The 24318-nt window shown below is 54.2% G+C and overlaps 1 protein-coding gene across 3 annotated transcripts in view; it reads right to left on the minus strand.

Moving 5' to 3' along the window:
- Positions 1-2810: 2810 nt before the first annotated feature.
- MAP2K3 (mitogen-activated protein kinase kinase 3) overlaps positions 2811-24318 on the minus strand; it is a 32198-nt gene continuing 10690 nt past the window's right edge. For 2 of the 3 annotated variants that reach the window (XM_065684608.1, XM_065684610.1), the window contains exons 2-13: positions 16392-16421; positions 16159-16228; positions 14464-14512; positions 11751-11864; positions 11194-11313; positions 10572-10688; positions 10360-10411; positions 9426-9553; positions 8733-8810; positions 6535-6674; positions 5822-5867; positions 2811-5403 (exon numbers count right to left, since the gene is read on the minus strand). In XM_065684608.1, coding sequence (XP_065540680.1) covers positions 5320-5403; positions 5822-5867; positions 6535-6674; positions 8733-8810; positions 9426-9553; positions 10360-10411; positions 10572-10688; positions 11194-11313; positions 11751-11864; positions 14464-14512; positions 16159-16228; positions 16392-16421 — 1028 coding nt within the window. In that variant the 3' untranslated portion in view covers positions 2811-5319. Of the gene's footprint in view, positions 5404-5821; positions 5868-6534; positions 6675-8732; positions 8811-9425; positions 9554-10359; positions 10412-10571; positions 10689-11193; positions 11314-11750; positions 11865-14463; positions 14513-16158; positions 16229-16391; positions 16422-21509; positions 21864-24318 lie in introns of those variants that run through there. The other variant, XM_065684609.1, reaches the window with a different exon arrangement.

The raw sequence follows: 24318 nt of genomic DNA on the forward strand, positions 1-24318 counted from the left end.
CTGGCTTATCCCTGGCTCCCCATATTGCATCCAACAACGCTGCCCATCATTCCAGCTGAGTCCGTGTCCCTGTGCAGCACCAGCCAGTATCGATTCAGGTGAGGCAGCGCTGCGGTCGCATGGCAGCTGCTGTGTATTTACACAGCAATTATGAGCCCTGCAAGGGGGAGGAGGCAAAAAGCATCCATGTGGATCCCATTCCCAGGGCTGGGAGCAGCTACACATGAGCTAAACCCCTGCTGCCACCAGTATGGGCTCACCAGGCCTGATTTCCATTGCACGGTCGTATAATGGGGAACCCTCAAGCTCATTCAACAGCTCCTCATTGCCAGCACTGAGCAGGACCTGTTGCAGGCAGTGATATTCTGCAGGGCCCCTGCAGCAGGTCGGGATGACCTGGGAAGTAATGGATTGCCTTGCTAAGCTGGAGCAGGGATGTTTGGCAAAGCCACGCACACAACGCACACTCCATGGAATCTGGGGCAGCTTCAGACCCAAACCGGAGTTTTTGCCTGGAACCTCGGGGTTTATTCATCATATTTCAGCTTCCATAAGAAGAAAAGGAGCCTATGGCTCCAGAACAGACATCAGCAGCCCTAAGCGGGGAATGACGCCAAGGAAAACACAACTGATATCAAGGTAACTGCTTAGGCTCATCAAGGTTCCCATCTCCTCCACTCCAAGCTGCTCCGAGATGTAAATCAAGTGCAAAAGCCACCCTGGCTCACCAGGCTGCTCCACATCCCTGTGCCCACGTGCCTGCAGCACTCTCCGGAGCCGGGAAATAAACAGCTTGTTCCAGCACCACTTGGTATTTCAGGAAAGGTTAACGCAGCGTGTGAGGGGCCGAAGCACCGCTCATGCGGATGGGGAGCCTCCGGCACCAGGGCTCTCTCTATAAGAGGTGACCTCCTCAGCCACCCCCCCCACACACACACCCCCCCAAGAGCCTTTGCTTCAAGCTTTGGTATTTTCAGGCTTTGCCTTGCTAAAGCTCCTTTCTCCCACCCCCATGGCTCCCCAGCAGCATTCCCACCTCTGAGGAATCAACGGGAATTTCAAGCTGAGAGGGAAGCCAGGAGGGCTGCGTGCACTGGGTAAAGCCAGGAGGCTCCCCCCTGCCTCGGGGCTCCTGTTGAAGGCAGCAGGAAATCACCCCAGTTCGCCAGCATCCCATCCATGGGGAGTTGTGGGCGCAACTCCTAAGGGAATGCAGCAGCAAAGCAGCTGCACGTGGACCGGTCTCATCCGTGCTCCATAAATACGCACACACTGGGGATGGATTCGCAAACCAGGCTGCTGGGAGAGACAGGAAAGATGCTTTATCCGTGTCAGTGGTGAAAACCCATATCCAGGGACGAGCAATGAAAAGGGAGGGCACCAAAGCACTTGGATACCCATGGATAAACCAGAGCTTGAGCTCTCCTCACCCCAAACCAAGCCACCTACCTTTCTGTGGGGAGAGAAGACATCCCACCTGTGGAGATGCAGCTCACCATAGGCAGCAAAGACCTCCTCCACCCAAGCGCATCTCACTTAGCCCCATCCCCTTCTGATGGGGCTGCACTAGGTACCATCTGAAATGATTTGTAACGCCTCTGCCTGGGCCTGGAGAGGCTGATTCCGTATTCCTGAGGTCTCATTGGTATTCTGCAGCTTCCGCTCATTAGCACTTAGGTGCTACAAGAGCGAGCCCGGTGGAAGTTTCTGGTCCAGACAGCTATTAGGGGAAGGATGGAACACATCTAGGAGACAATGCCCTGCCTGAACTCCCTCCTTTACGCTATCGATCTCACAAGCGCCCACAGGCCACCTGAACCAGACAAATAAACCCCAACCCGGCCCCAGATGCAGCCCCCTTCAGAGGAAGGAGAGAAATGAAAGGGAACCAAACAACCCGCAGCCCCAGAAAGCCGCTTGCATCATCACACCCCCTGCTAACGCTATTAACCAGCCCTCCTCCACAAAGAGCTCTTCAGGAACGGCGTGAGCTCCGGCTCGGCAGCTCCTGCAGAGACACAGCAAAGGGCAGGTAGGGCCAGTACGTGCACCCACAGCGTACTGGGGGAGTGCATGGGACCGGTTCCATTGCGTGCCGCTCCTTAAAGGGTAGGGAAAGGTGTTTTAAAGGCAGCCCTGCTGTCCTTTCGCACACTGGATGCTCCGAGTTTCCCCTTCTCTGCACTGCGAGCCGCGTCCTCCTCACCCAAACCTGTGGGCGCCTCGTGATGGGAAGTAACCGGGAACAAAACCTCTCTTTTTGCCCGTTTTTGAGACAAATGGGAAGGAAAATAACCCCACCATTTCTCCTAATAAGGGAGCTCAAAGTAACGGATTTTGTGCTTCTCCCGGAGTTCTTCCCCCGGGGGCACTGATGCATCTTTAATGGGGCTCCATGTAGCTATTAAGCCGCTAATTGAAACACAGACCCCCCCCTTCCCCGGCCCGCTCCCAGCGCATCCCCGCACCACACACGGGTGCGCACGGGAGGTTGGGGGGGGGGTCTCCTCGGTCCCATCTGCGGGCACAGACACCGAGCCCCGGTGCTTAAGGGACCGGTATCCCCGGCCTGGTCCCGGCAACAGGGAGCGCTTGGGGCGCTGCTTCCCCCTCGCGGCCGCGCACGGCCCCTGCGGCCCCCGGAGACGGGGAGGGGGGGGTCCCCGTTACCCCCGGTAGCGCTGCTCTGGGTTCCCGCAGTTGAGGACCAGTGTGACCCCATGGTACAAGGAGCAAGCAGCGCATCCCCTCAAAGTGGGATGCTCAGAGCAGCCCCTGATGCTCAAACAGCAACAAGAGGAGCCAAGAAGTGTGTTTGAGGGTGAATTTTATTGGAAACAGTGGGGGGGGTTCCAGGGGTACAGATTGTTCTTAGAAATACAAGGGTAGGGGGGCTGCTGATGGGAGCTGAAATCATTGTCCACCTTAAAGATAAGCTGGGGCGGGGGACAGGGCTGTTGATCCTCGACATGAACATCAAGAGATAGAAAAGCCCCGTGTAAAGTGAAGCAACGCAGGGATTGCCTCTTCAGCAAAGCCTTGCTTCAGCCACAGGGACCTAAAACCCACCCCAGAGGTATGGAAAGGGCAGATGCTCCCTTTCCCCATAATACAGGAATGGGGATTTTCATCAGCGGGAAAAACACCATGCAAAACCAAATCACCATTCCCCACAGCACCAAAGAGGCAGATAAAGGGGATGAAACAAGGAGAGAAAGAAGGGGAAATGCTAAACATCAAAACAAGAAACAATCCAAAGTAACCAACTATGGAATAAAAATACAATTGTCCATCAAAGCTGTCAAACCGAGCGGGTAAGGATGCTCCCAGAGAGCAAGGGGTGGTTTGCAGAGCAAGACTGAGGAGGGGGACACGGAGAACATCGATCACCTTATTTTACATAGATTGGTGGTGTTGGAGGTCAGGGTCGCACCAAAACTGCACTGGGTTTGTCCCCCTCCGCCCAGGCTGGGTCTCTCAGGGTTTATATTGACACAGGGAAGGGGATCACATAGTGATGGAGAGGACAAGCACCAGCACTGGGACATGAAGATCTGAAAACCATGGGCCCTGAAGCAGCATCCCTAGGGAGCAGCTTGCAGGAAGAGATGGTTCCAAGCAATCCCGATCCCAGGCAGAGCATCCCCAAGTGCTGCTTCAAGCCCTGTTTGGAGTGGGGAGCAATGAAGCTAAGGGGACATCATCCATCTCTTGGCAGGGGGGACCTTGAATGCTGGAAATGCACCCTGAAATCCAGACCTCCAGGGTAGGCATTTCAGGACAAAAAAAGTTAAATTCAGTTAAAAAATAGATGCATTTCTTCGCTATAAAAAGGAGACAAAAAAAAAAAATCTTAGGCCAGGGTGTTTTTTAATGCCCCCTTCCCCACCACCCCAAACGTAGCCAGAAAAACGCTAGCCCTTTCACCAAATCTGCTGGCCACAGAGAGAGTCACACATTCATCATCGATTTAAAAATATATAATATTATATATATTGCACACACACAAATATATATCAGAAAAGAGGAGAAAAATCCCTCTGAAAACTCAAATCCATTAAAAAAGGACCCCAACAAAATCCACAGCCGGTGCGTTCGTCCCATGATCCGTGTACAGTAGAAGCCAGAAATCCCTTTTGCTCCTCGCAGAGTGTGCTCAGGCTGGGAACGTGGGGAAACACATCAGGTTTTCACAGTGGATTTGTTAGTGGAGAAGGAACTGCTCCTCCCTTCTCCCACGCAGAAGGGCTTTAATTTATAGCAAGTTAGATTAAAACTAGGAAGCACGTTACAAAGTCCATTATATATAGACATCAAATGTACAACCGGCGGCAGCCCCCATGTGAGTCACTGGGCTCTGGGGCTTGGCTGACACCTCGGCGGGCAGCTGGAGGGTTCAAAGGCAGTTTGGGACATGAGGGGTGCAAGGAGAGCCTCCAAACCAAGCTGGGGTCACAGTGCGAGGTCTTACGTGAGCTCCGGGTTGGAGAGGAGATGGAGCAAGGTCTTCTCCAGGAGCCAGGGAGGGCTGAAGGTGTTGGATGCCCGCAGTGGGGATGCATCCTCTCAGCCCAGGGCTGGAGGGGAGAGAGGCAGCACCCAGGGACCTGCTTGTCTCCATCTCCTTGTGCCTGCGCAGGGAAGGGAGCGCTGGGTGAAGTCCTGTGGGGAGAGCTTGCAGCGAGGTGGGTTCAAGGAAGGATGCATTATGGTTTTGTCACCCCAAGGGAGCAGGGTATTGATTGATGAAGGGGGATGCTCAGTCTGGTGCTACCTTGAAGGGTTGTGAAGGCGTCAAGCCAGGCATTACAACAGCCTCTGGTGTGAAAGGCATGGCCAAGGAGCCCCACAGCCCCCTTTGAGCTGTGGAGGCTCCTGGGGGCAGAGAGCCGGGCATAAAGGGAAGGCGAGCAAGACCAGACTGCAGGGAAGGGGCTTTGGGCAGGCAGGGGAGAAGAGTGGGGCAAGCACAGCAGCGTTTTCTCTCTCTGTCTTCCCCAGGCAGAGAAACATAAAGAAACATAAACCCCCTGTGCTGGGAGGGGAGGGGCCCAGGAGGGACACGCTGGTGTCAGCAGGGAACTCCCGAGCCTTCGGTCTCCGTGGCTTGGTTGGGAAGGTGTTGGCTTCCAAAGGCTCATCCTGGGGGATTTCATTTACAGGGCAAAGAGAAAAGAGACTGCAAGGCCAGATGGGGCCAGAGATGCCCACGGGCTGGGGAAGCGCGATGTGTGCAAACCACCATTAACTGGAGTCCTCATTTGCTCTTCTACAGGGAAGCCAGGATGGAAGGGACTGCACAAAGCCGTGAGGTTGGAGTTAGGAGTCTTCCCCGAGAATCTCTGTCACGAAGGAGGCCATGTCAGTCTCTTTGGTGTCGTGCAAGGTAAAGAAAGGGTGTTCCTGCCAACAAGACCAAAGACAACATCAGCTGATGCCCAAGGAGAGTCCCTAGGGGATGTCACACGGATGGGAGGTGATGGGAGAAGTAGGCACCAACTTCCTCCCCAAGCTCCCTTAGACACCATCCTTTAGCTTAAAGATGAACTCCAGCATTTCTAGGTTCAACCCCAGCAGGACACCCCCCACCTTTGCAGCTGTACTACCATCACTTGAGGTCTTAACAAGAGCAGGTAGGTCAGAGGAAGAAAACACTTAGAAACCCTAACCTTACACATACAGTCAACACACCCATCCCGCTCCACGCCTGAAAAAGGACCCACACCTCCCATGGTCCCATTTCCCCAGGACCTGCTGGTCCATTCGTTTCATTTTGGAAATGTGTGGGGATAAAGACCAGGAGAAATGGCTCCACGCTTACCATGAGTTCTAAATAGTTCATTCGCTCAGCAGGGTTCTTCCTTAAGCTGAAAGAAAAAGAACGGGAGACGAAAGGCTGTAGGAGCTCTCTTTTGGCTGGATGTGCGCTGTCACAGGGCATCTCCCCTTCCCAACCAGCACAGCATTCTTCTCATGGGCAGCACCCATTCCTCTCCCTCCTTGGCCAAGCAGGTTTGTGCCACCAGCAAAGCAGCCAAACAGGTAAGTGGGAAAGGACATCTCACAGTGCTCTGCCACAAATGGGGCGGAGAGGAGATGGGGTCCCACCACCCATAGGGTGAGCCTTGCCTTGGTGGGCTCACATCTGCCTGCCAGCTCCCAGGGAGCAGCGGAACACCCCGAGGGGAGCAGCTACCCACAAAACCACAAAACCAGCTTCACCCAGAGGCACCCAGACGCTGCCAGGGCTTCGTTCTCATTTCATCGCTGCTTTGCCAGAAACCACCAAGACTTCAGCAGCAGCAAAAGGGGAAGAGAAACCTCTGCACCTTCCAACCAGCCTGGGTGAGTCAGGCCGAGAGCAAAACCAGTTTGAGCAGCGCTTCCTGCCATGGCCAAGCACCAGCCCCACTAGGAGAAGGTGATGCTGTGAAAGGACAAACCCAGCCCCAACGCTTCGGTCCAACCCCTCACGGATCAGGGCTCCTCTTCAGCCAGGCTGGGAGAAGCCAGCGGTCCCTGCCAGAGACTCACCACTGCGCTGTGAAGTCCACAAACTCCTTGGAGAAGCGATCAGCAGGGAGCTGGGGCGAGGGCTCCTCCACCACTTGCTTGAGCTGTTGGAAGGGAGTCCCCCAGGATTCGTATGGGAAGCGAAGAATGGCCAGCTCGATCTGAGGATGGAGACAGGCTGATGTGAGACACTGGGGCCCCCTTGACAATGCACACCCCTACCTCCGCCAGCTTAAGTCTAAACCGAAAACCTCCTTTCCTTGCAATCCATTTTCAATGCAGGTCATGCCACTCTTTTCTTTATTGAAACAAAAAGACCTAGAGGCCAAAAATACTTCCTTTTGAGGGCGGCTCAGAATATTGATGCCTTTACAGGAAGCCACCAAAGAGATGTAAAGTGGGATTATTTCAAAAGATAGCAGTTACAGCACACCATTTCTGCACCGGCTTCCTAAGGGCTTTGCTCACCATAAGGCAGCCTCTGGGCTTCAAGCTAGTATTGTATGAGCTAGACACAAAAACCCCCAAGAAAACCCAAGTGCTAGAATATCACTTACAAAGATCTTTGCCAAAATCACCTCCATTACTGGGTTCCTCCTACAAGTCACCTCTGCTCCATCACTCATTCAAGCAGGAAAAAGCCTGTCATGGCTCTCGGGCAGTGTCCTCATGCCAAAGGTCAGCTCCCATCTTGAAATGGGCAACAGATCCTCCAGCCCTGCCTGGCAGGGTGGGACAGGATGGGAGGAATAAGGAACCTGAAAGGACATGGGGCAGAGCCAGATGTCCCCGCCTGACTCTGGCTTAGGTCAGGGGAGCTCAGCTCCTGCTGGTTGGAAAAGTGAATGAAGCCACCAGCCCAGAAAGGCCTGGATTAGCCCTGCAGCTCAATGGCCTTAAAACCAGCTGGGCTGAAATCAATCAAACCCCTTCAGAAACAAAAAGGAAACAGGAAGCCAGCCCAGGAGGAAAGCATTAGAGGGAGTCAGACAGGTCGGGGCTCCATTCAGCCACAGGCTGGCTGGCTTTCAGCAAGGTCCCCTCTCCCATCCACCTTTGGAAAGGTTCAGAGATTTCATCATCCGTGCAGTGTCCCATCCCACAGCTTCCTGCATCTCAGGAGGAAAGCCGGAGCTGATTACATTTCCAGTCAGGCAGCCCAGCTCTGCTCTGGCACAGGGACACCAAGGAGCGGAGCCGGGGTTTGGCACTATGGACACGACCGGCTGGGAAGAAGGGAATTTAGCGCAGGCAAACACAGGGATGCAGCACCCAAAACAAAGGCCGCAGCGAGCAGGGAGCAGGAAGAATTCCTGAACACAATCTACACAATCTACGTGGAAAGCGAGGCGGCATTCCCTCCAGCCAGCAGCTGGGATTTCCTTTGTCCTCTGGCGCCAGAGGATTTCAGCTGCTTTCTGCGAGATCCGTTTCTTGCAGGAGGTAGATAAAACCATCCCGAGCAGCTGCGATCTTGGAACTGAAAGTATTTCCCCTTCCTGTTGCCTGCTCCGAGCTACCCCTGCAGGCAGGACTTGCTGCGAACCATGCACAGCACCCCTCGCTGCAGCAGGACAGGCTACCTCACCCCAAGGCTTTGCTAACAGAGGGGTACGCATGCAGGAAGGCTGTGACCCAGCTGCAGCAAACCCTGCTCCACTCAATGCTCCTCCAGCCAGCACATGGGGAAGTGCAGAGCAAGGAAAAGCCACACTCTCGGATGCCCAACAAAGCCCGTTGTCATCCAGATATTGCCCCCTGGGACTCTGCCATCCACAGCAACATAGCTCCATTTAGCTCTGAGCTATCTGGAGCTGGCATTGCACATCAGTAGCGCTGTGACGCCGAGGGGTACAAAGGAACCACATGGGAATAATAGGCCTTTATATATCCCCCCCCGGATCCAGCAGGAACATACAAGAAGAGAGAAGGGGCAGAAGATGGATTATCTCCCTGCAAGCTTGCCAGCCACAGCAGTGGTGGCAACACTGGCTGCACACCCGGGCGCCCAGGTACCTGCCTGTGTGCACAAGGCAGCACGTCCAGCATGTACCCTGGGTAATGCACCTCGTAACTGCGCTATTGCGCTCAGGATTTAGTCCCATTTGATGGGCATCCACCCAGCTGCTATTGCTCGGAGTACAGGCAGAGCCCAGCCAGCACAGACCCCATCCCAAAACCATGCCTGCAGGGTACTGGTCCCAGCATAGCCCAGTTACCATTGTGATGCCCAGACTCCAGACATCCGACTTCACGTTGTAGCCCTTCTGGTTCAGCTCAGGGTTTATTCTTTCTGGCTGTAACAGCAAAATGGAAGGTATTATAACTATCTCATTAAACCAGTGCAAACCCCACGGACCGAATCCCTGGCTCTAAAACCCAGGTTGGGTTGATTCCCATGGTTCTTGTCCCCGTGGAAGGCAGGGTCTGAGGTTCAATCTAGCACTGATGAAAGCCAAGTCTTCCTCCACACAGCTCACAAACTCTCCCCTCCAACTCCTGAGTGAAACTTGTACTATCCCTAGAGCATGATCCCTGCCCCAGGAGCCCAAGCTACCCACACAAATGGCAAAGGGAAATTCAGAGACTTGAGGATGAAATTACCCTGCCAAGAAAAGCCTCAGCATCTTCTAGCCAAGAGGGAGCAGCCCTTCCAACTACCACAACCAGCACCAGCCAGTCTTCCACCCTTCTGCAAATGGAAGGAGGCTGCTGTGGGATTAACACAAACAGCAGGGTTTATAGGGAGGGTAAATCTGGAGTACTTTGCTGAGTCAGGAAGCCCTGAGCCCTGTCAAGTGGTTTCTTCAGAACAGAGGTGAACCGAGGCTATTTCTAAGCAGCAGCCTCTTTGAGTCAAGGCTGAAGGCAGGTGGAGGCTGCCAGCTCTGGTCCCACGTGAGCACACTTACAGCCATGTAAGGTTTGCAGCCAGCATCCATGGTCTTCGCCACAGAGTCCACCAAGTAGCCGCTGATGCCAAAGTCACACATTTTCACGTGTCCTTCCTTGTTGATCAGCACGTTGGAAGGTTTCACGTCTACGAGAGAACACAAGAGGGCAGATTGAGCCCTCGCAGAAGTAACACTGAGCCTGACACACCATGGACAATTCCCTCCCTACCTGGAAGGGGACCAGGCAGGCCCTGACACAAGTGAAGGGAAACAAAACCCCACCAGTCTCCTGTTTCAATAGAAGCTGTTCATAGCTAAAACCATACCCATGCTCCCCAGGCAGAAAAGGCCTCCCCTCTAACCAGGCAGGTCAAAAGGTTGGAATAAAATGAGGAGTTAATGCCCAGCTCCTTAGGAGAGACTCATGGGCCAAAGACAGCCTTAAAAGCCTCAGGACAGCTTGTCTCATGCCCATTGTGACCTGTCCACAACTGCACAAGGAACTCTATCAGGATGAAGAGCAGGAGCTGGGTGTTACAATTCCCACCTGTGGTTTTATAAGGCCGCCTTCAGCCCTTGCCCTTGCCCTTCCACCCAGCCAGGAAGGCATGGGGATGTTGGTCCCAAGAGCTACCTTCAAGGCACCTCTGTACTCTAAAGATACACAGAGATGCCCATAGAACACAGGTAGTAAGGAATTCTGTTATTGTATTCAACACTTCACCTGGAAAGGGGGAAGGGAACTACAGCATGCAAGCAGATGCACGGGGGATACACCTCAGGAATAAGCCTTGGGCATCTCAATTAGTCCACCAGCATCCTGAGTACCACTAGACCCCACTGTAAGCATCCCATAGGGACACACCACACATCTCCTGGAAAGGAGTCCTCATATAACTTATTTCAAGGCTCAATCTGCTGCAACATCATGTTCACCCCATCCAGCACCTACCTCTATGGATCACAGACAGTTTACTGTGCAGATGCTCCAGAGCTCGTACAATCTGGGGACAAGACAGACAAAGAGAGCACCCATTAGTCACATACAGCACCAGCCCTCCACTGCAAACAGCTACCCATTTCCACAGGGCATGGGCCTCAACAGAGGCCTCGGACAGGCTCAGGGGATGCTCAAACCCAGGTCAGAACCCAAGAGGTACTCACAGACACAGCCATTTTCCCCAGAATGTCTTCAGGGATTGTCTTCTTCTTCTCCAGTACTTTCTTGTAGAACTTATCCAGGGAGGTGTCCATGAGCTCCATGCAGATCCACACATCACCCTAAGGATGGGGAGAAAGCAGCTGAGAATTCCCTGGAAATCCCCAGGAGCTAAAGGGAGCAGTGGGGAGGGATGGATAAATGGACACTGCCTCTTCCACACAGGGCAAGCCACGGTCGCTGCCATGCAGCTGCTGTGGCCACCACCAGCACATAGGCTCTGTACTAGATAGCAATGGGCATAGATGCTCTGGTACCACCACAACTACCTGTAATGGCCTCCCTTTGAGGGTCTGCCCCATGGAGGACATTCTTGAGGCACTTCCCTCAAGATCATGGGGCCATGGGCAATAGCCTCGAGCATCTGCCACAGAAGTGAGGAATGGGACCTGGTCAGTGCTGTCTGAAGGAGGGAAGCCTTTGAGCTTTAAGTCATGGCAGCACCTCAGACAGGCCAGCTAGGCTGAAGGGAAGGCTGAAGTGATTTAGGACAGTTTAGTGCCTTCAGCACAATCACACAGGCCCCAGGTGCTGCACGGCCCCATCAGCCATCCACCAGCTCGGTACCTCACGGAAGAGGGCTCCATAGAAGGTGACGGTGTAGAAGCAGTCAACTGTCCTCATAGAGATGTCCAAGTCCATCAATAGCCTCTTCTGCTCCTGAGTGTTTACAGTTGCTCGAATCCTCTGAGACAAACAGGAAAGAAGAGGGGATTTATGTTACGGGATAACACCATTATCCCTCAGTCTGACCCAGAGGACCTGAGGTTTTGATGCCAAGGCAAGCGTCTCCTGCTTATTTTGCAGCCAGTAGCACCAAGGAGATGCCCGGATTCTTGCAGACAGCACCTCAATGAATGGCAAATCCTTGGCAAGCTCTGCAGGGGATGCAGGCCACGGCCAGCAGCCTGGACAGGCTCTCTGACATCCACACTTTGCACTATCTAACTGCAGGCACCAAGCCTGGATTGCAAAGCACAGACCCTTCAACAGCCAAACCACACCAGGAATGCTGGAAGCTGACAAACAAGCCCATTCCCACTCTGTTGTGACCAATGGAGCTGTGCAGAGCCTCTCCACTCCCTTGGAGCTGCACATCCTGACCTCCAAGCAGCTCTCCTCACCTTCACGGCCATGATGGTGCCGCTCTGCGTGTGCCGGACCTTCTCCACCACGCCATAGGCGCCGCGGCCCAGCTCTGAAATTGCCACCAGGTCATCGGCTTCCACCTCGAAGTTCTTTAGGGACAGAGACAACAGAACATCAGGTAGGAGCACATTTATCAACAAGGGCATCAGCAAAGGTCCACCACTTGCAGAGCATTTCCAAGTGACAGGACCTACAGGACTATACCACCAGCTCCTACACGCACCAGAGGCGCCATGCTTAGAGAAGATGGGTCCAAACCCTTTCATCTCATCCTCACCAGGGCTCATTTAATCCCCCTTTGCAGCTAGAGATCAGGACCTTCCATCCTTTAAGCCAGGGCACGCTGCCACTGGAAAGGGCACTAAAGGTTGGTGCCTCTCTGCCTGCTTGGGATTACCCACACAAGGGCATGACTGTGGTTGCTGAAGTACTTGCAGGGTTTTAACAGCTCCTGTATCAACATGGGCAGCAGTCAGGAGCTTCTCCCACAGCTCAAAATCCCTGCGTACAGACTAGGACCCCCCCCTTCACCCCACATCCCAAGAGATCACGGGTCACAAACACACCCGTGTAGCTAATACCACTTCTGCCCGTGCAAAGCCTTTCTTAGAATGGTGTATGCAGCAACCCAGCAACTCAATTCCTAATCACTGGCGCATCCAAATGGGTTTTACCACCATCAGAAAGGTAAACCATGAGTTAACACCAACAAAGAGGCTCAGGCAAGTTCAACTATCTCGTTTCAAGCTGGAAAACCCCCATTGCCAGCGCTGACACAAGCAAGTGCCCCACGCAGCAGGGAGCCAGCGAGCTCCTGAACAAGCCTCCCTAAAGATGTGTTACCCTGCAATTGCCTGTCCTGCTGGGCAGGGCACGGGCTGTGTGAGTGAGACATGGGCTATTTTTGGGCACTGTGTTCATCGCCTCCTAATAAGTCACAGAGCTCCTTTTAGCCTGGCTTTATCCAGCCTCCAGTTTTCCTCCGGTCTCAGGGAAACACAAATAATACCAGGATGCCAAATTGCCCCAGTAGCCACAAAGGCGGCGAGGGTGGGAAACACAGACAGCGCAGCGCCGGATACTGTGCCTGTGAACTACGCCCAGAGCAGGGAGGAAACAGCCTTTGGTGTGAAGGAGCCAAGCTGGAGATGGGGCTGTTGGGCTCCTGGCCATTGAGTCCCCTCGGTGCTGGTCACAGTGACCAGCTCCACTGGACCTTCCTGCCAGCCCTGGCTCCAGTTATTCCAGCCAGATGTGGCTGGCAGGCAGCTGAGGCAGGGAGCAAGGGAAGGCTGTGCTTGAGCTCAGCACTGAGCTATGTGCTGCTCAGCACAGGAAGGTGCCAGCCCTTTCCTGGGCAGGACAGTGGATCCTGAATTGAGGAGATTAGGGTAAGGGGAACATGTCCGACCCCACAGGCAGCTGGCAGAGGAGCAGTGCCAGCTCCCAGCTCCTGCAGGGGCCTCCCAGAAGGATCTGGTGATGCCTTTCAGGACACGTGCTCTGCAGTTGTTCCACGCTATTGTTTTGGGCTTTTTCTTTCCCTGGCATTTTCCTGAAGGCTTCCCCAGAAGCTGGCAGTTCCCAGCACACTCCAAGAACTAGCATTGCCCTGCCCAGCAACAAGAGGTGATGCACAGCCAGAGCCAGCGCTCCCCTCTACCGGGAATGGATGTAGGGCATCATCTGCATGGATCTGATGGACCCATCCGCCCCATAGCCGACAGCAGGCTCCTGCCCAAGCCCTCTTCCTCCATCATGTCACTCCAAAACACCCATGCCAGAGCCCTGCACACACGGGAGCAGGGAAGGAAGTGACCATAGGGAGCTTTCCCCAAGCTACACCCCTCTCCCCTTGCATACACCATGCCCAACCTGCTGCAGACAGCTTATCTCCCTGAGCTATTAATACACGCGACACAATGGCCAGAAAATGGCACAGGCAGCAGGACTGCTCCCTGGACACAGCCATAGCTTCCTCTCCTCCCCCTTAACCCTAAAACCTTGCACTGAAGCCGAGGGGCCCAGATCCCATCAGCCTGAAAGCAGCCAGGCAATGCTAGCTAGATCCAATGCATGGTATTTTTAGCTCAATTACAAACAGGCTTCTGCAGTCCTAGGAGAGCCCGTAACAAGAGCATGAAATAAAAGAGAGGCAGTGGCTATTTCTAGCAGTGTTTTTCACCAGGTCACTAGGAAAGGCTCTGGAGAGAAGCTTTATGCCCAGCTTATGGGCAGTAGCAGCCCTGTGGGTACGCAGGGCACAGGGGACTTTCAGCCACAGCGTGCAGTGAGGCCACACTGATTTAGGGCATTTGGGCCCTAATCCATCCAATCCCTGTGACCTCCCACTATGGACAAAATTGCACACCTAGCATTCAGTGTCACCCATCTGCCCTGCACGGATCTGCTCAGAGGCAAGCCAGCTTGCAGACACGGTCAGTTCCTCAACCATCACTGCTCTCAATACACACAGACACCCCATTGCTCCACAGGCAAAAGGTCCTGCTGTGGGATCTCTTACGCCTGCAAAGATGCAGCCCACAAGACTGCACCAGGAGGACACTGTCCTTCTCCTGGGGTGCTCTGAAACCCCAGGATCTGATCTGACAGGTTGCCAGGCATGATCCATAAAACTCTGCAACCAAAACTGGAAGCAAGCAAAAAAGAAACCAGGTTGACACGTACTTTATCTCCAATGGTAATGAACGCTCTGGAGTCCAAATTCCTTGGGGGCCTGTAAGGAAAGAGGAAGAGTCAGGAGAAAGCCCAATTTCATCAACCCTCTTGGCCAGAGCCAGGTTTCGCGTTCCTTTGAGCACTTTCAGCCACTGCTTCCCACTGTGCTTTGCTGCCCTGGCTTCAAACCAGTGCCCTCCAAACACTCACAAATGCTTTAATCATACCAGTAACACCTGAACCCACACCCACAATCGCTCACAAGCAATAAGAACCCCAAAGCCTCAGCTAGGTGAGACACGCATCAAACCACCGGGCTACGAAACTACTCCTGCTCAGGAGGCGAGCCTGAGGAACCAAGACCCACGGGATGAGAGGTTTCTGTGGCAGAGCAGCTCGACTGTCGTGTTTTGACAGGCAGGTGTTGTAACAGGACAGCCACGTAGCCTGAAACACACGCCGAGGGAACAACAGGTAATGCCTCACCCCTGAGTCATTTGTGTACACTCGCAGGCTTGCTTCAGACAGCGTCACAAGCAGGGCAGGCAGCACTTCGGTGTCACAGTGAACACCACACAGGCGAAAGTCTTCCTTTATGGCTGTTTTCCTCATCGCTGCCCACTTCCCATTATGGGCAGCACGGCTCTTTTAGAGCCAACACAAGCGTTTTGTCCCTTGCGCTTCGCTTCTCTGCTCTCCCCATCCCCTGGGACCTTCTAAAAGTGGAGATTGCCCAACTGATTTTGCCTCTCAGTTCCCATCAGAGCAACCTCCAGCTTCAAGGAAGTACTTCAGGCTCACAGCAAAAGCCTCGCACTGTGCAAATATTTGCACTGCAGCTTGAAAAGCGCAGAGAACAGGAGTCGGGGATAACTTACACCAGCCTCCGGGCATGCAAGCACACCACGAACTCCAGCATGAGGCCTTCTCCGGGGGCATTCAAACATGAACAGGAGCAGACACACATTGCACCCATGGTGGAAGGAGGGGGCTGTTGCATCCTATGCTGCACAGAGTTAACAGGGGAGCTCCCTTGGCTCCCCCCTCCACCAGATCTGCCCTATCTACCTGGGGTTTTCAGTAGGGATATTTCCCCTTTGGGGATTTCACTGTTCTCCTGGTGCTGGGTGAGTCTCTGCTATGGGTTTCTGGAGCAAACAAGGCTCAGCAGTGAAGATGCAGCCCAAGGTGCTTTCAAAGAGCGCAATGGAAGAGGAATTGCAGCCATCTGCTCTTTGTCAAACCAAGCACAGCTACCCTAGGCTCTCCCCAAACAACTCAAACTAACCCCAATGCACAGGACAGGGGAAGGATGCTGTGCCATGCAGAGCATCCCCCAGCCCTCACCCCCTGCTCCTGCCGTGGTCCAGCTGCCATCACCTCATCTCTTTCCCTGCACTAAAAACCCTCCCTTCTCCTTCCCTCAGGCAGATTTGCCCTTTCCAGCATATCTTTGCCCTTTGGCATCAACACCATCAGGAATCAACCATAGCAGAAAGACTGAAGAGAGCCTCCAGCCTTTGCCTTTCAGCCATTTCATATCAGGCACCAAGAGGCATGCATATGTGCAGACGTGTGTAATTCCTCCCCATCACCCACTTAAGAGAAGAGAGTTAACTGCTGATCTTGTGAAGACTTCACAGGCCACTGCCCTTGAGACAGCGCAGTGTCTGGAGACCCACTTTGGGCAGCAGACACACTTACGTTGTGTTGGCAACAGGCTGTTTGATGGGGACACATGTTATCCTCAGTTCCCCTTTCTTCCTGCTTTTCACTGGAAGAGAAAGCACACACGTGAGCAATGGGCTTTTTTCATTTCCTTCCTTCAAGCTTTTTACTCTTTCCCCTTCACAGCCGTTACAGTCCCCTCTCTTGGGGGATTTTAATTGCTGATGTTCAGAAGATGGGTTAAAGTTGTGATTTCCACCGGCACTTACCCGGTTTGTGTGGCTCCAATCCTTTGGAATCTGAAAGAGAGAGAAGGGAAACACCAGCTCAGCTTCCATGCTCCGGATAAGCCGGGTACTACCTTGGTATCCTTTAGGGCCACATGCATGGCCCAGGGGAGCCCTCCCAGCCACGCTGCAGGCTGAGGGATGCAGACGGTGCCAGAGCGCAGCCAAGCCTGGCCCGATCCCCGTTTCTCCAGCCACAAGAGGTCCCCATGCCATTAGTGATGCACAGGGCTCCTGAAAACACTCCCTGTCTACCTCCTCCTTGCCCTTCAAACCCTCAGCCCCCACCCAAGCTTCTTGGGAAGAGCCAGACCCATTCCGCAGTATGGGTTGGAACTGGCACAGAGGGCGATGTCCATGAGACCTCAAGCTAAGCCATGGAGTTAGTCCCAACAGGAGAGCAAATACTCCCCATGCAATAAAGGGAAACCAGGATGAAACCAGTCAGGAGCTGACTGCAAGAACCAGCAGTGAATCAGCCACAAATCAAGCTTGCAGTGGCTGAGATCCCACCAGACAAGGCAGGACCCCATCCAAAGCAAGAGGACGGCTCTCTTCCTGCTCCTCTCCAACTCCAAACAGCACTGAGATAACATAACCCATTGCCACAGAGGGAAACGGGGTTCAAGCAGGTCCAGGGCAGGCCAAACACTTGGAGACAAAACTACAGAGACAAGAGGTAACCAATATGGGAGGCCAGTGGGCAGAGGAGACCTGTGCGGGGCTGAGAATCAGCTCCTTGCAGTGGCACCGACCCCAGGCTGCTCATCGTAGTCACAGCTATTCCTCCCTCAGCAAACAGCTCACCCACTGACCCCAGCTCACCGGGACCACGAGGGACTGGGATGAGGGATGAAACGATAGAGCTGAGAGCATCATAGTCCTGATCCCCCCAAGACAGACAAGGGGGTGTCTGCACTTTGCAGCTAAGGACACTTCTGGCTGCACAGACCTGGAGGAAGCATTAAAAAGCACGAACAAGAAGGTGTGCTCTAGGCACCCAGCTGGGAGCAGGCACCGCAGCACGGCCTTGGACAGCCCTTTGGAAAGGCTCCTACCTGCCTGGCTCCTGGGAAGAGTCATGAGGACAAAGTCCAGCACTGAAAGGCTGCTGGGAAAGGGAAGGGAGAGGCGAGGAGCTGGGATTTCAGCAGGAGACGCAGCAGACAGGAGGATGATATGTGTCCAACACAGTCCCAGTACAGATAACCTCCATACCCATCCCTGTCCGTCCCCCCCACCCCAGTTCCAGATGCCTCAGCTAAGATGGGTGCCTAAACCCCACTTTTCCAGTCCTGTCATAGAATCATAGAATAGTTAGGGTTGGAAAGGACCTCAAGATCATCTAGTTCCAACCCCCCTGCCATGGACAGGGACACCTCACACTAAACCATCCCACACAAGGCTTCATCCAACCTGGCCTTGAACACCACCAGGGATGGAGCACTCACAACCTCCCTGGGCAACCCATTCCAGTGCCTCACCACCCTAACAGGAAAGAATTTCCTCCTTATATCCAATCTAAACTTCCCCTGTTTCAGTTTTAACCCGTTACCCCTTGTCCTGTCACTACAGTCCCTAATGAAGAGTCCCTCCCCAGCATCCCTATAGGCCCCCTTCAGATACTGGAAGGCTGCTATGAGGTCCCCACGCAGCCTTCTCTTCTCCAGGCTGAACAGCCCCAACTTCCTCAGCCTGTCTTCATACGGGAGCTGCTCCAGCCCCTGATCATCCTCGTGGCCTCCTCTGGACTTGTTCCAGCAGTTCCATGTCCTTTTTATGTTGAGGACACCAGAACTGCTGTCCTTCCCCATATTCGAACCTTGCTGAGGTTGCATGTGAAAGCTGGTCTGCAAGACACTGCAAAGGTCCCAACTGTGGACCAGCAGCATCCCTCCCTGCTGAAGGAGCCAGCATGGATCAGACCGTATCCCCATCTTATCCCGCCACCTTTCTGGCATCAGAGCCAGCCCATTAGGTCTGGGACCATGAGCTATGGGAGCAATGTGAACTTCCAGCTCAGTGAAACTGGGCAGCGAGCCGTTCCACCCCAAACTGACCCTGCTTGGCTGGAAACCACCTCTGGATACCTGACCATGCCACAGCTTCCAATTCATAAGCCTGCAAAGCTTCCCTTCCCCATCTCCCCAACCCAGCAGGGCTGGAAGGGGGACTATCAATGGCCACAGATGACACTTTGCAAAATACCCGGTTGAGCAACGACGGCAGCAAACGCAAACCAGAGCCAAAGGAAAGATGCCATCCGTAGGTTCCAAAATGCCTCCCCTTCCCACACCCAGCTGCTTGCTACTCAGTGAGGGAGGCTGACCACAGAACCTGAAAACCAGGGTTCTCAGTGTTCTTCTGCACCCAGGCAAGGTGGGGAGCTCATTGTGGATACACATCCCATCCTATCCACGGGGATAGACTGAGCTCACTGGCAACCAGGAGCTTTGCACCGAGTGCTTCTCCCCTATGACCTGCTCTGAAATAGCTTGCACGCAGCATCCCCAGGCAGTGATCAGCCCCAGCACTACAAGAAGCCCTGAAATGCCCCCAAAATGCTTCATCTGTTTGCTCTCCCTCTCCCCCATCGCTATAGTAACCCCACACAGCCGGCACAAAGCTCCTTCTGTGCCACCGGCTCGGCTGGCAGCGCCGTGACTCACACAGCAGGACCAGGGTCCTCACGCCAGGCACCCTGCAGCGTCAGCCCTTCTTCAGCCCTGGCTTCAAGAGCAGGGCCTGAGGGAGCTGGGAGCACCCAGCCTGGGGTCGGGAATCAATGGGATACGTTGTTCGGTGGGGGCCAAGCTCCAAATCCAAGGAGGATTTGCAAGCATGGGCTCAGAAGGGCAGCAGGGACATGGGGATTCCCTGTTGCACACCCTCTGCAGTCACTTAATGCCTCTGTGCGCTGGTCATCTCTGCTGTAATAGGGACCCTGCACATCATTCCACTTCCCTGCATCCCCAAACTGCTGCCCTTGACTTCCCAGTGGGGGTTAGCAGTGATCCCCTTCCCACTCCATCCTGCAGAGCCCCCAGAAGCATTTCCTAGCTCCAACCTGGAAAAGCACAGATTAAACAGGAGGCATCCTGTCACCACTCCCAGGCTCTGGCTGGGCCACCCACACCAGTGGAAAATCCAGCTCAGCTCATGCTTGCAGGAATAAAATCACCCACGATGCTGCCCTGCAACGGGGGGAACTGATGCAGAGACTGCTACAGCTCTCCCAGAATATGCCCTAAGTTTTCCAGCACACTCCAGGCTGGTCCGAATTCCTGCTTCCTGCTGCGAGCTTCTGCTGCCTGCAGGAAGCAGTGGGATGAGCATGACGAGCCCTTGCAACCCAAGCCCTTCAGTCCCAAGCACATCCCAGGGCAGCATTTGCTTTTAGCCCCCGCAAGCAGCTGCTGTCAGCTCCTTGTCAGCAGCAAGACCTCGGCACCATCTCTCCCACGTTTGGGATCCCAATGGGGTCAGTGCAGGAGGATGGTTTATGTCAGCTGAAAACCCTACAAACACCCGCTTCTTGCAAGAGGGGTGGCTGCAAGCACAGAGCACCACAGCTCCCCTTTAGAGATCCCTCCGCGTGGGGACAAAGAGCAGCAGATAAAGCGACGTGGGGACACATCCCTGCCACCTCCTGCAAGCCCCAGGGCTCTGCTGCCAGCCCTGAGCTCATGGGATGGCTTGGAGCTGCTGGTGCAGCGTTCCGGGCAGCGGAAGGGGCTGCTGGCTGTGGGGGCACGAGGCACAGCGCCTTGCACCCGAGCCGGGCAAGATTAGCTGACAGAAGTTCCTGGTGCGGCCGAGATTGTAACCCACGTGATGCCGCAGGCACGTAACGGCATCCTTTATGCTAAGAAAGGAACCATTTCCTCCTAAAGAGAGAAGAAAAAGCCTCACAATTCTTTTTCTTACCTCAAACCAGCCCAAAACTGACACAGATTTCCTGGAACTGCTTAATGCAATCTGAATGCTCATCTTTGCCACCGCCAACTTCAAGTCCTATGAAGCTGCACCTCTCCCCATGGGGTTTATCCATCCCACTCTGCTGGCGTGGGTGGGAAGAAAGGAGCAGGACAATCTAAAGAACTGCAAATAAAGCTATTTGCCTGAGCCGACCTTTGAAATGAAACCTCTCCACTGCCTCCCCAAGGCTCTGGTGCCAGCCCCAGACTGAAGTCCTGCAGCACTGGAGGCTGCTTCCAGAGCTGCGCCGCTTTGTTAGTGCCGGGGAGGATGTTTGGGATGCATCCCGCTTCTCCTTGATGCAAGGAAAAGGGTTAAATGCCAGGGATAGGGCAGGAGGGTGGATCCCAGCCCTACTGCAAAGAAAGAGCTGGAACAAAAAAGCATAAAGGAAAAAAAGAAAGGCATTGGAGGCAGGGTGCAAAGCGGAGAAGGGGAATTGGGTTGCTCGGGTCCTAAGAGCCAGCTCCTCACAGGCACACTTTGTGCTGTTTTCCATTGTTGAGAGTGGAAAAAGCTTATCCGTGGAAGTGGAAAACGGGCTCTCAACCTGCCGAGAGCCATCACTCATCGGTCCCGCTGCGGGGGGGGGGGGGTTCCTGCAGGTCACCCCCGCCCCGTGCTCGGCGCTTCTGCAAAAGGAGCGAGCGAGGAGGAGGAGGAAAAAAACCACGCTCCACAAAAAGCCCCTTGCAGCCCCAACCCAACCTGAATCAGCAGGCGCTGAATCACGGCTCCCGACTGCCCCAGCCACCGCGGGCACTCGCCTTCCCCATGCAACAGGCTCTACAGCAAGGGACGACCGTGCAAGAGCTGCTGGAAAGCCCTTGGGTCCCAGGAATGCAACCGGAGCCAGGAGCGAGCTATATTTTCCTTAAGCCATGCTGGATTTTATTGTGGTCACAATTAAGATGCTGCTGTTTTACCCCCCCCATAAAACATGCAAGTTTCCAGGGCTTTAAAAATAGATCCCTGGCTGCAAACACCAACCCCCTGCCCGAGCGAGGAGAAAGAAGCTAAAACCACATTAATTGAGCCCAAAAAGTCACAGAGCCCCCTTCTAGCAGCAGAACCAGCCCTTCACTCTCCCCCACCACGTGTTTTGGTAATTGCAACATCTACCTTGCTTCTTGTCCATGGTTTCCCAGAACTGAAGGAAGCGCCGGCACGCCTGGCAAAAGAGAGGGATGAGGGCGGAATGGAGGAGGGAGGGGATAAAGAAATCCCCCGGGATCCAGCACAGGGCCCTTCGTGCAAGCCCCGATTGTGATTTTTCAGTGGGAATGCATGGCCTGAAGCGCTCGGCGGCGTCACGGATTGCTCCTTGTCCGGTATCCCTGGATCCCGGGGGTCCGGGAGCAGCAGCGAAGGCGAGCGGGGGGACACAGGGCAGGCAGTGCCGTGTTCCCTACCGGCAGCTGCCGAGCCTGGCCGGGCTCTGGGCTCCGGTTACCCTTGAAAGCTCAACAGTTGTAAAAACTGCAGCAGTGAAATAGCAGCTGACGTCAACAGGAAACTGGGGGGGAGCCAGCTCCAGCTCCGGGAGCCACCGAAGCACTGGATTGCTACAGCGCATCCCGGTGGGATGCTTCCTCATCCAATGATCCAATCGTTCAAACCCAGCCTGCAAGCAGAGCCCACTCCTGCCTCCTCCATCCCCTTCCTCACGCATCCCACCGGAGCGACCATTGCTCCACGATAGCCCTACCGCCACCGGCACATGAGGGATCACTGGAGCCATCCCCGCACTCACTGGGTTTGGACGCAGAGGAGGTGGCAGGATAGAAAGAGGTCACGTTTCTTTGTGCTGCAGGTGACAGGGTAATTGCCTTGCCACTAACAACTATCACCACAACAAATAGCAGAAATACTGTTCCATGACAATAGGAGCACGGAGCTTTGCAGCTATTCCCGGGTGACACCAAAGGCGGCATCTCTGCTGGCAAAGTATAAATTGCTGCATGGATTTGGCTGGGGAATAGCGAAGGAGAGAGATGAGGGCGTGGAAAAGGAAAACCGGTCCCTTCTCTGCAAAGATGTGCAAGAAAAGCCGTGGCAAAGTATCATTGCTCTTCCCCTTTCCCTCAACACCAGCCCAGCGCCGACATTCCTGCTCAAAGCCAGGCTCAGCTTTGCCAAGCTGCAGTTTTGGGTTTGATTTCCCTCTCAGCCTGGAAGGGAGATCCTGGACCAGCTCCTTTACCTTCAACTCATTATAGGAAACGTGCCTTTGTGTTGCTCCTGAGCCAGTCCCTCACTTGCAGGCTGTACCAGGCCATAGGCATTTGCAGGCAGAGAAGTCAGAGGTCAAGGTAAACGCACATACCAACATAATGAGTGCCTCTGATTTTAAATAGTGTTTATAGAAGGCCCAGAAGGACTGCGGAAGATATTTTCTCAGGCACATTCCCACTCCCAGGGTATAGTTTCAGGCACAGATCATCAGCACAGAAAGGATGCTGACGCAGGAGCTGCTATCGCAGGCAGCACCAAGCACCCATCCCCAGCACGATGCTGCGCTACCCTCCTGGCATTCGCTCTCTCATTCCCTAAGCCAGGCATAAAGTGCTCCAAGGATCTTTACAGACACCCACCAATTCAGTGGGGTTTGGAAGCAGAAAGTCCCTAACCCAGCAGGTGGGACGGGAAGCACTATTTCCTTTGAATTAGTCCTGTTGGGTTTCAGCGCCTGAGGAGCAGGGGTGGTGTCAAGCAGAGCTTCCTGACATCTCAAAAGCATCTTAAAAAGCAAACACAGAACCCAAAACAAAAGGGAAAAGAACCCAAAGCATCCTTTCAAGTCTCGCTATTGGCAGCTCTTTCAAGACAGGGTAGGAATTGCCAATGCCTTGAAAGATGCACGCCGTTTGCCATTAATCATCCAGCCTTTTATGCATTCCAGGTAATCCCACAGGATCAAAAGGCGTCGGGTGTTTCACTGGTGTTAACGAAGCCTCCCCACGCCTCAGTGCGGGGACATCACCCCATGACAGGCAAGGGAGGCTGGGGGAGCAAATCCTGCCATGGGGAGAAGTCAAGGCAGGTCCAGGGACAGCAGGGCAAAGGCAGGGATGAGGATGGCTCCCATCACTCCCAGCAGGCTGACTTGAAGAAGTGGAAGAGCACACCCTTAAAAACAGCAACTGGGAAAAAGCCACTTTGCCACGAGCAGCAGAGATTCCCCATTTAGGATGAGAAAGGAGCTTTTTATAGGTGTGTGCTTGGAATTGAGCAAAAAGTTAATGGCTTCACCTGCCGCAAAAGAAGAACCCCTGCCTAACCAGGGGAAAGGAGGGGATTTTCCTCTGATCAAAGTCCATGCACCAGCCGGCCATCCCATCCCAGTGCCATGCTGTCTGGTGCCCGCTGCACCTCACTGTCCCATTGGGAATTGCAGTCGGATCCCTAGACAAGGCCGTAACACATCCACTGCCCCAAGCCCGGGATGTGCTTACCTTTCCACACACAAGATGCACATCCCATGGGAAAGCTCCACGCACCTAGGCCATGCAGCCCGGACACTCCGCAGCAGCTCTGTATTTAAACAAGCCCTTCGAACCGAATCCAATCGGAAAGCGAACGGGATCAGCCTTCTCATCCCTCGGATGGTGCTTGGGGCCGATCAATCACCAATACTGCACAGGGCTCATCTCCACTGCAGCACTGCACTGATGGGGCCACGAGGGCTGGGCAAGGAGGAGACTGATGCAAGGAGAAAGGGTGGGACGTGCTGGTACCCAGCAAGGGGCCTGGGGAGGGTACATCAGCCAAAGCTACCGACAAGCAGAGGCCACACCGGGGCTCCATGCACTGGCCAGATAACACTGACAGGGCTGTGCAGGCAGCTCCAGGAGGATGTCACCACCCAGTGACATTCCAGATGTATTTTTAGGTTACCTGCACAACCCCAAGGGCTGGAAAAATCAACGTC

The sequence above is a fragment of the Lathamus discolor genome, chromosome 6 (genome assembly GCF_037157495.1).
Source record: "Lathamus discolor isolate bLatDis1 chromosome 6, bLatDis1.hap1, whole genome shotgun sequence".
Classification (NCBI taxonomy): domain Eukaryota; kingdom Metazoa; phylum Chordata; class Aves; order Psittaciformes; family Psittacidae; genus Lathamus; species Lathamus discolor.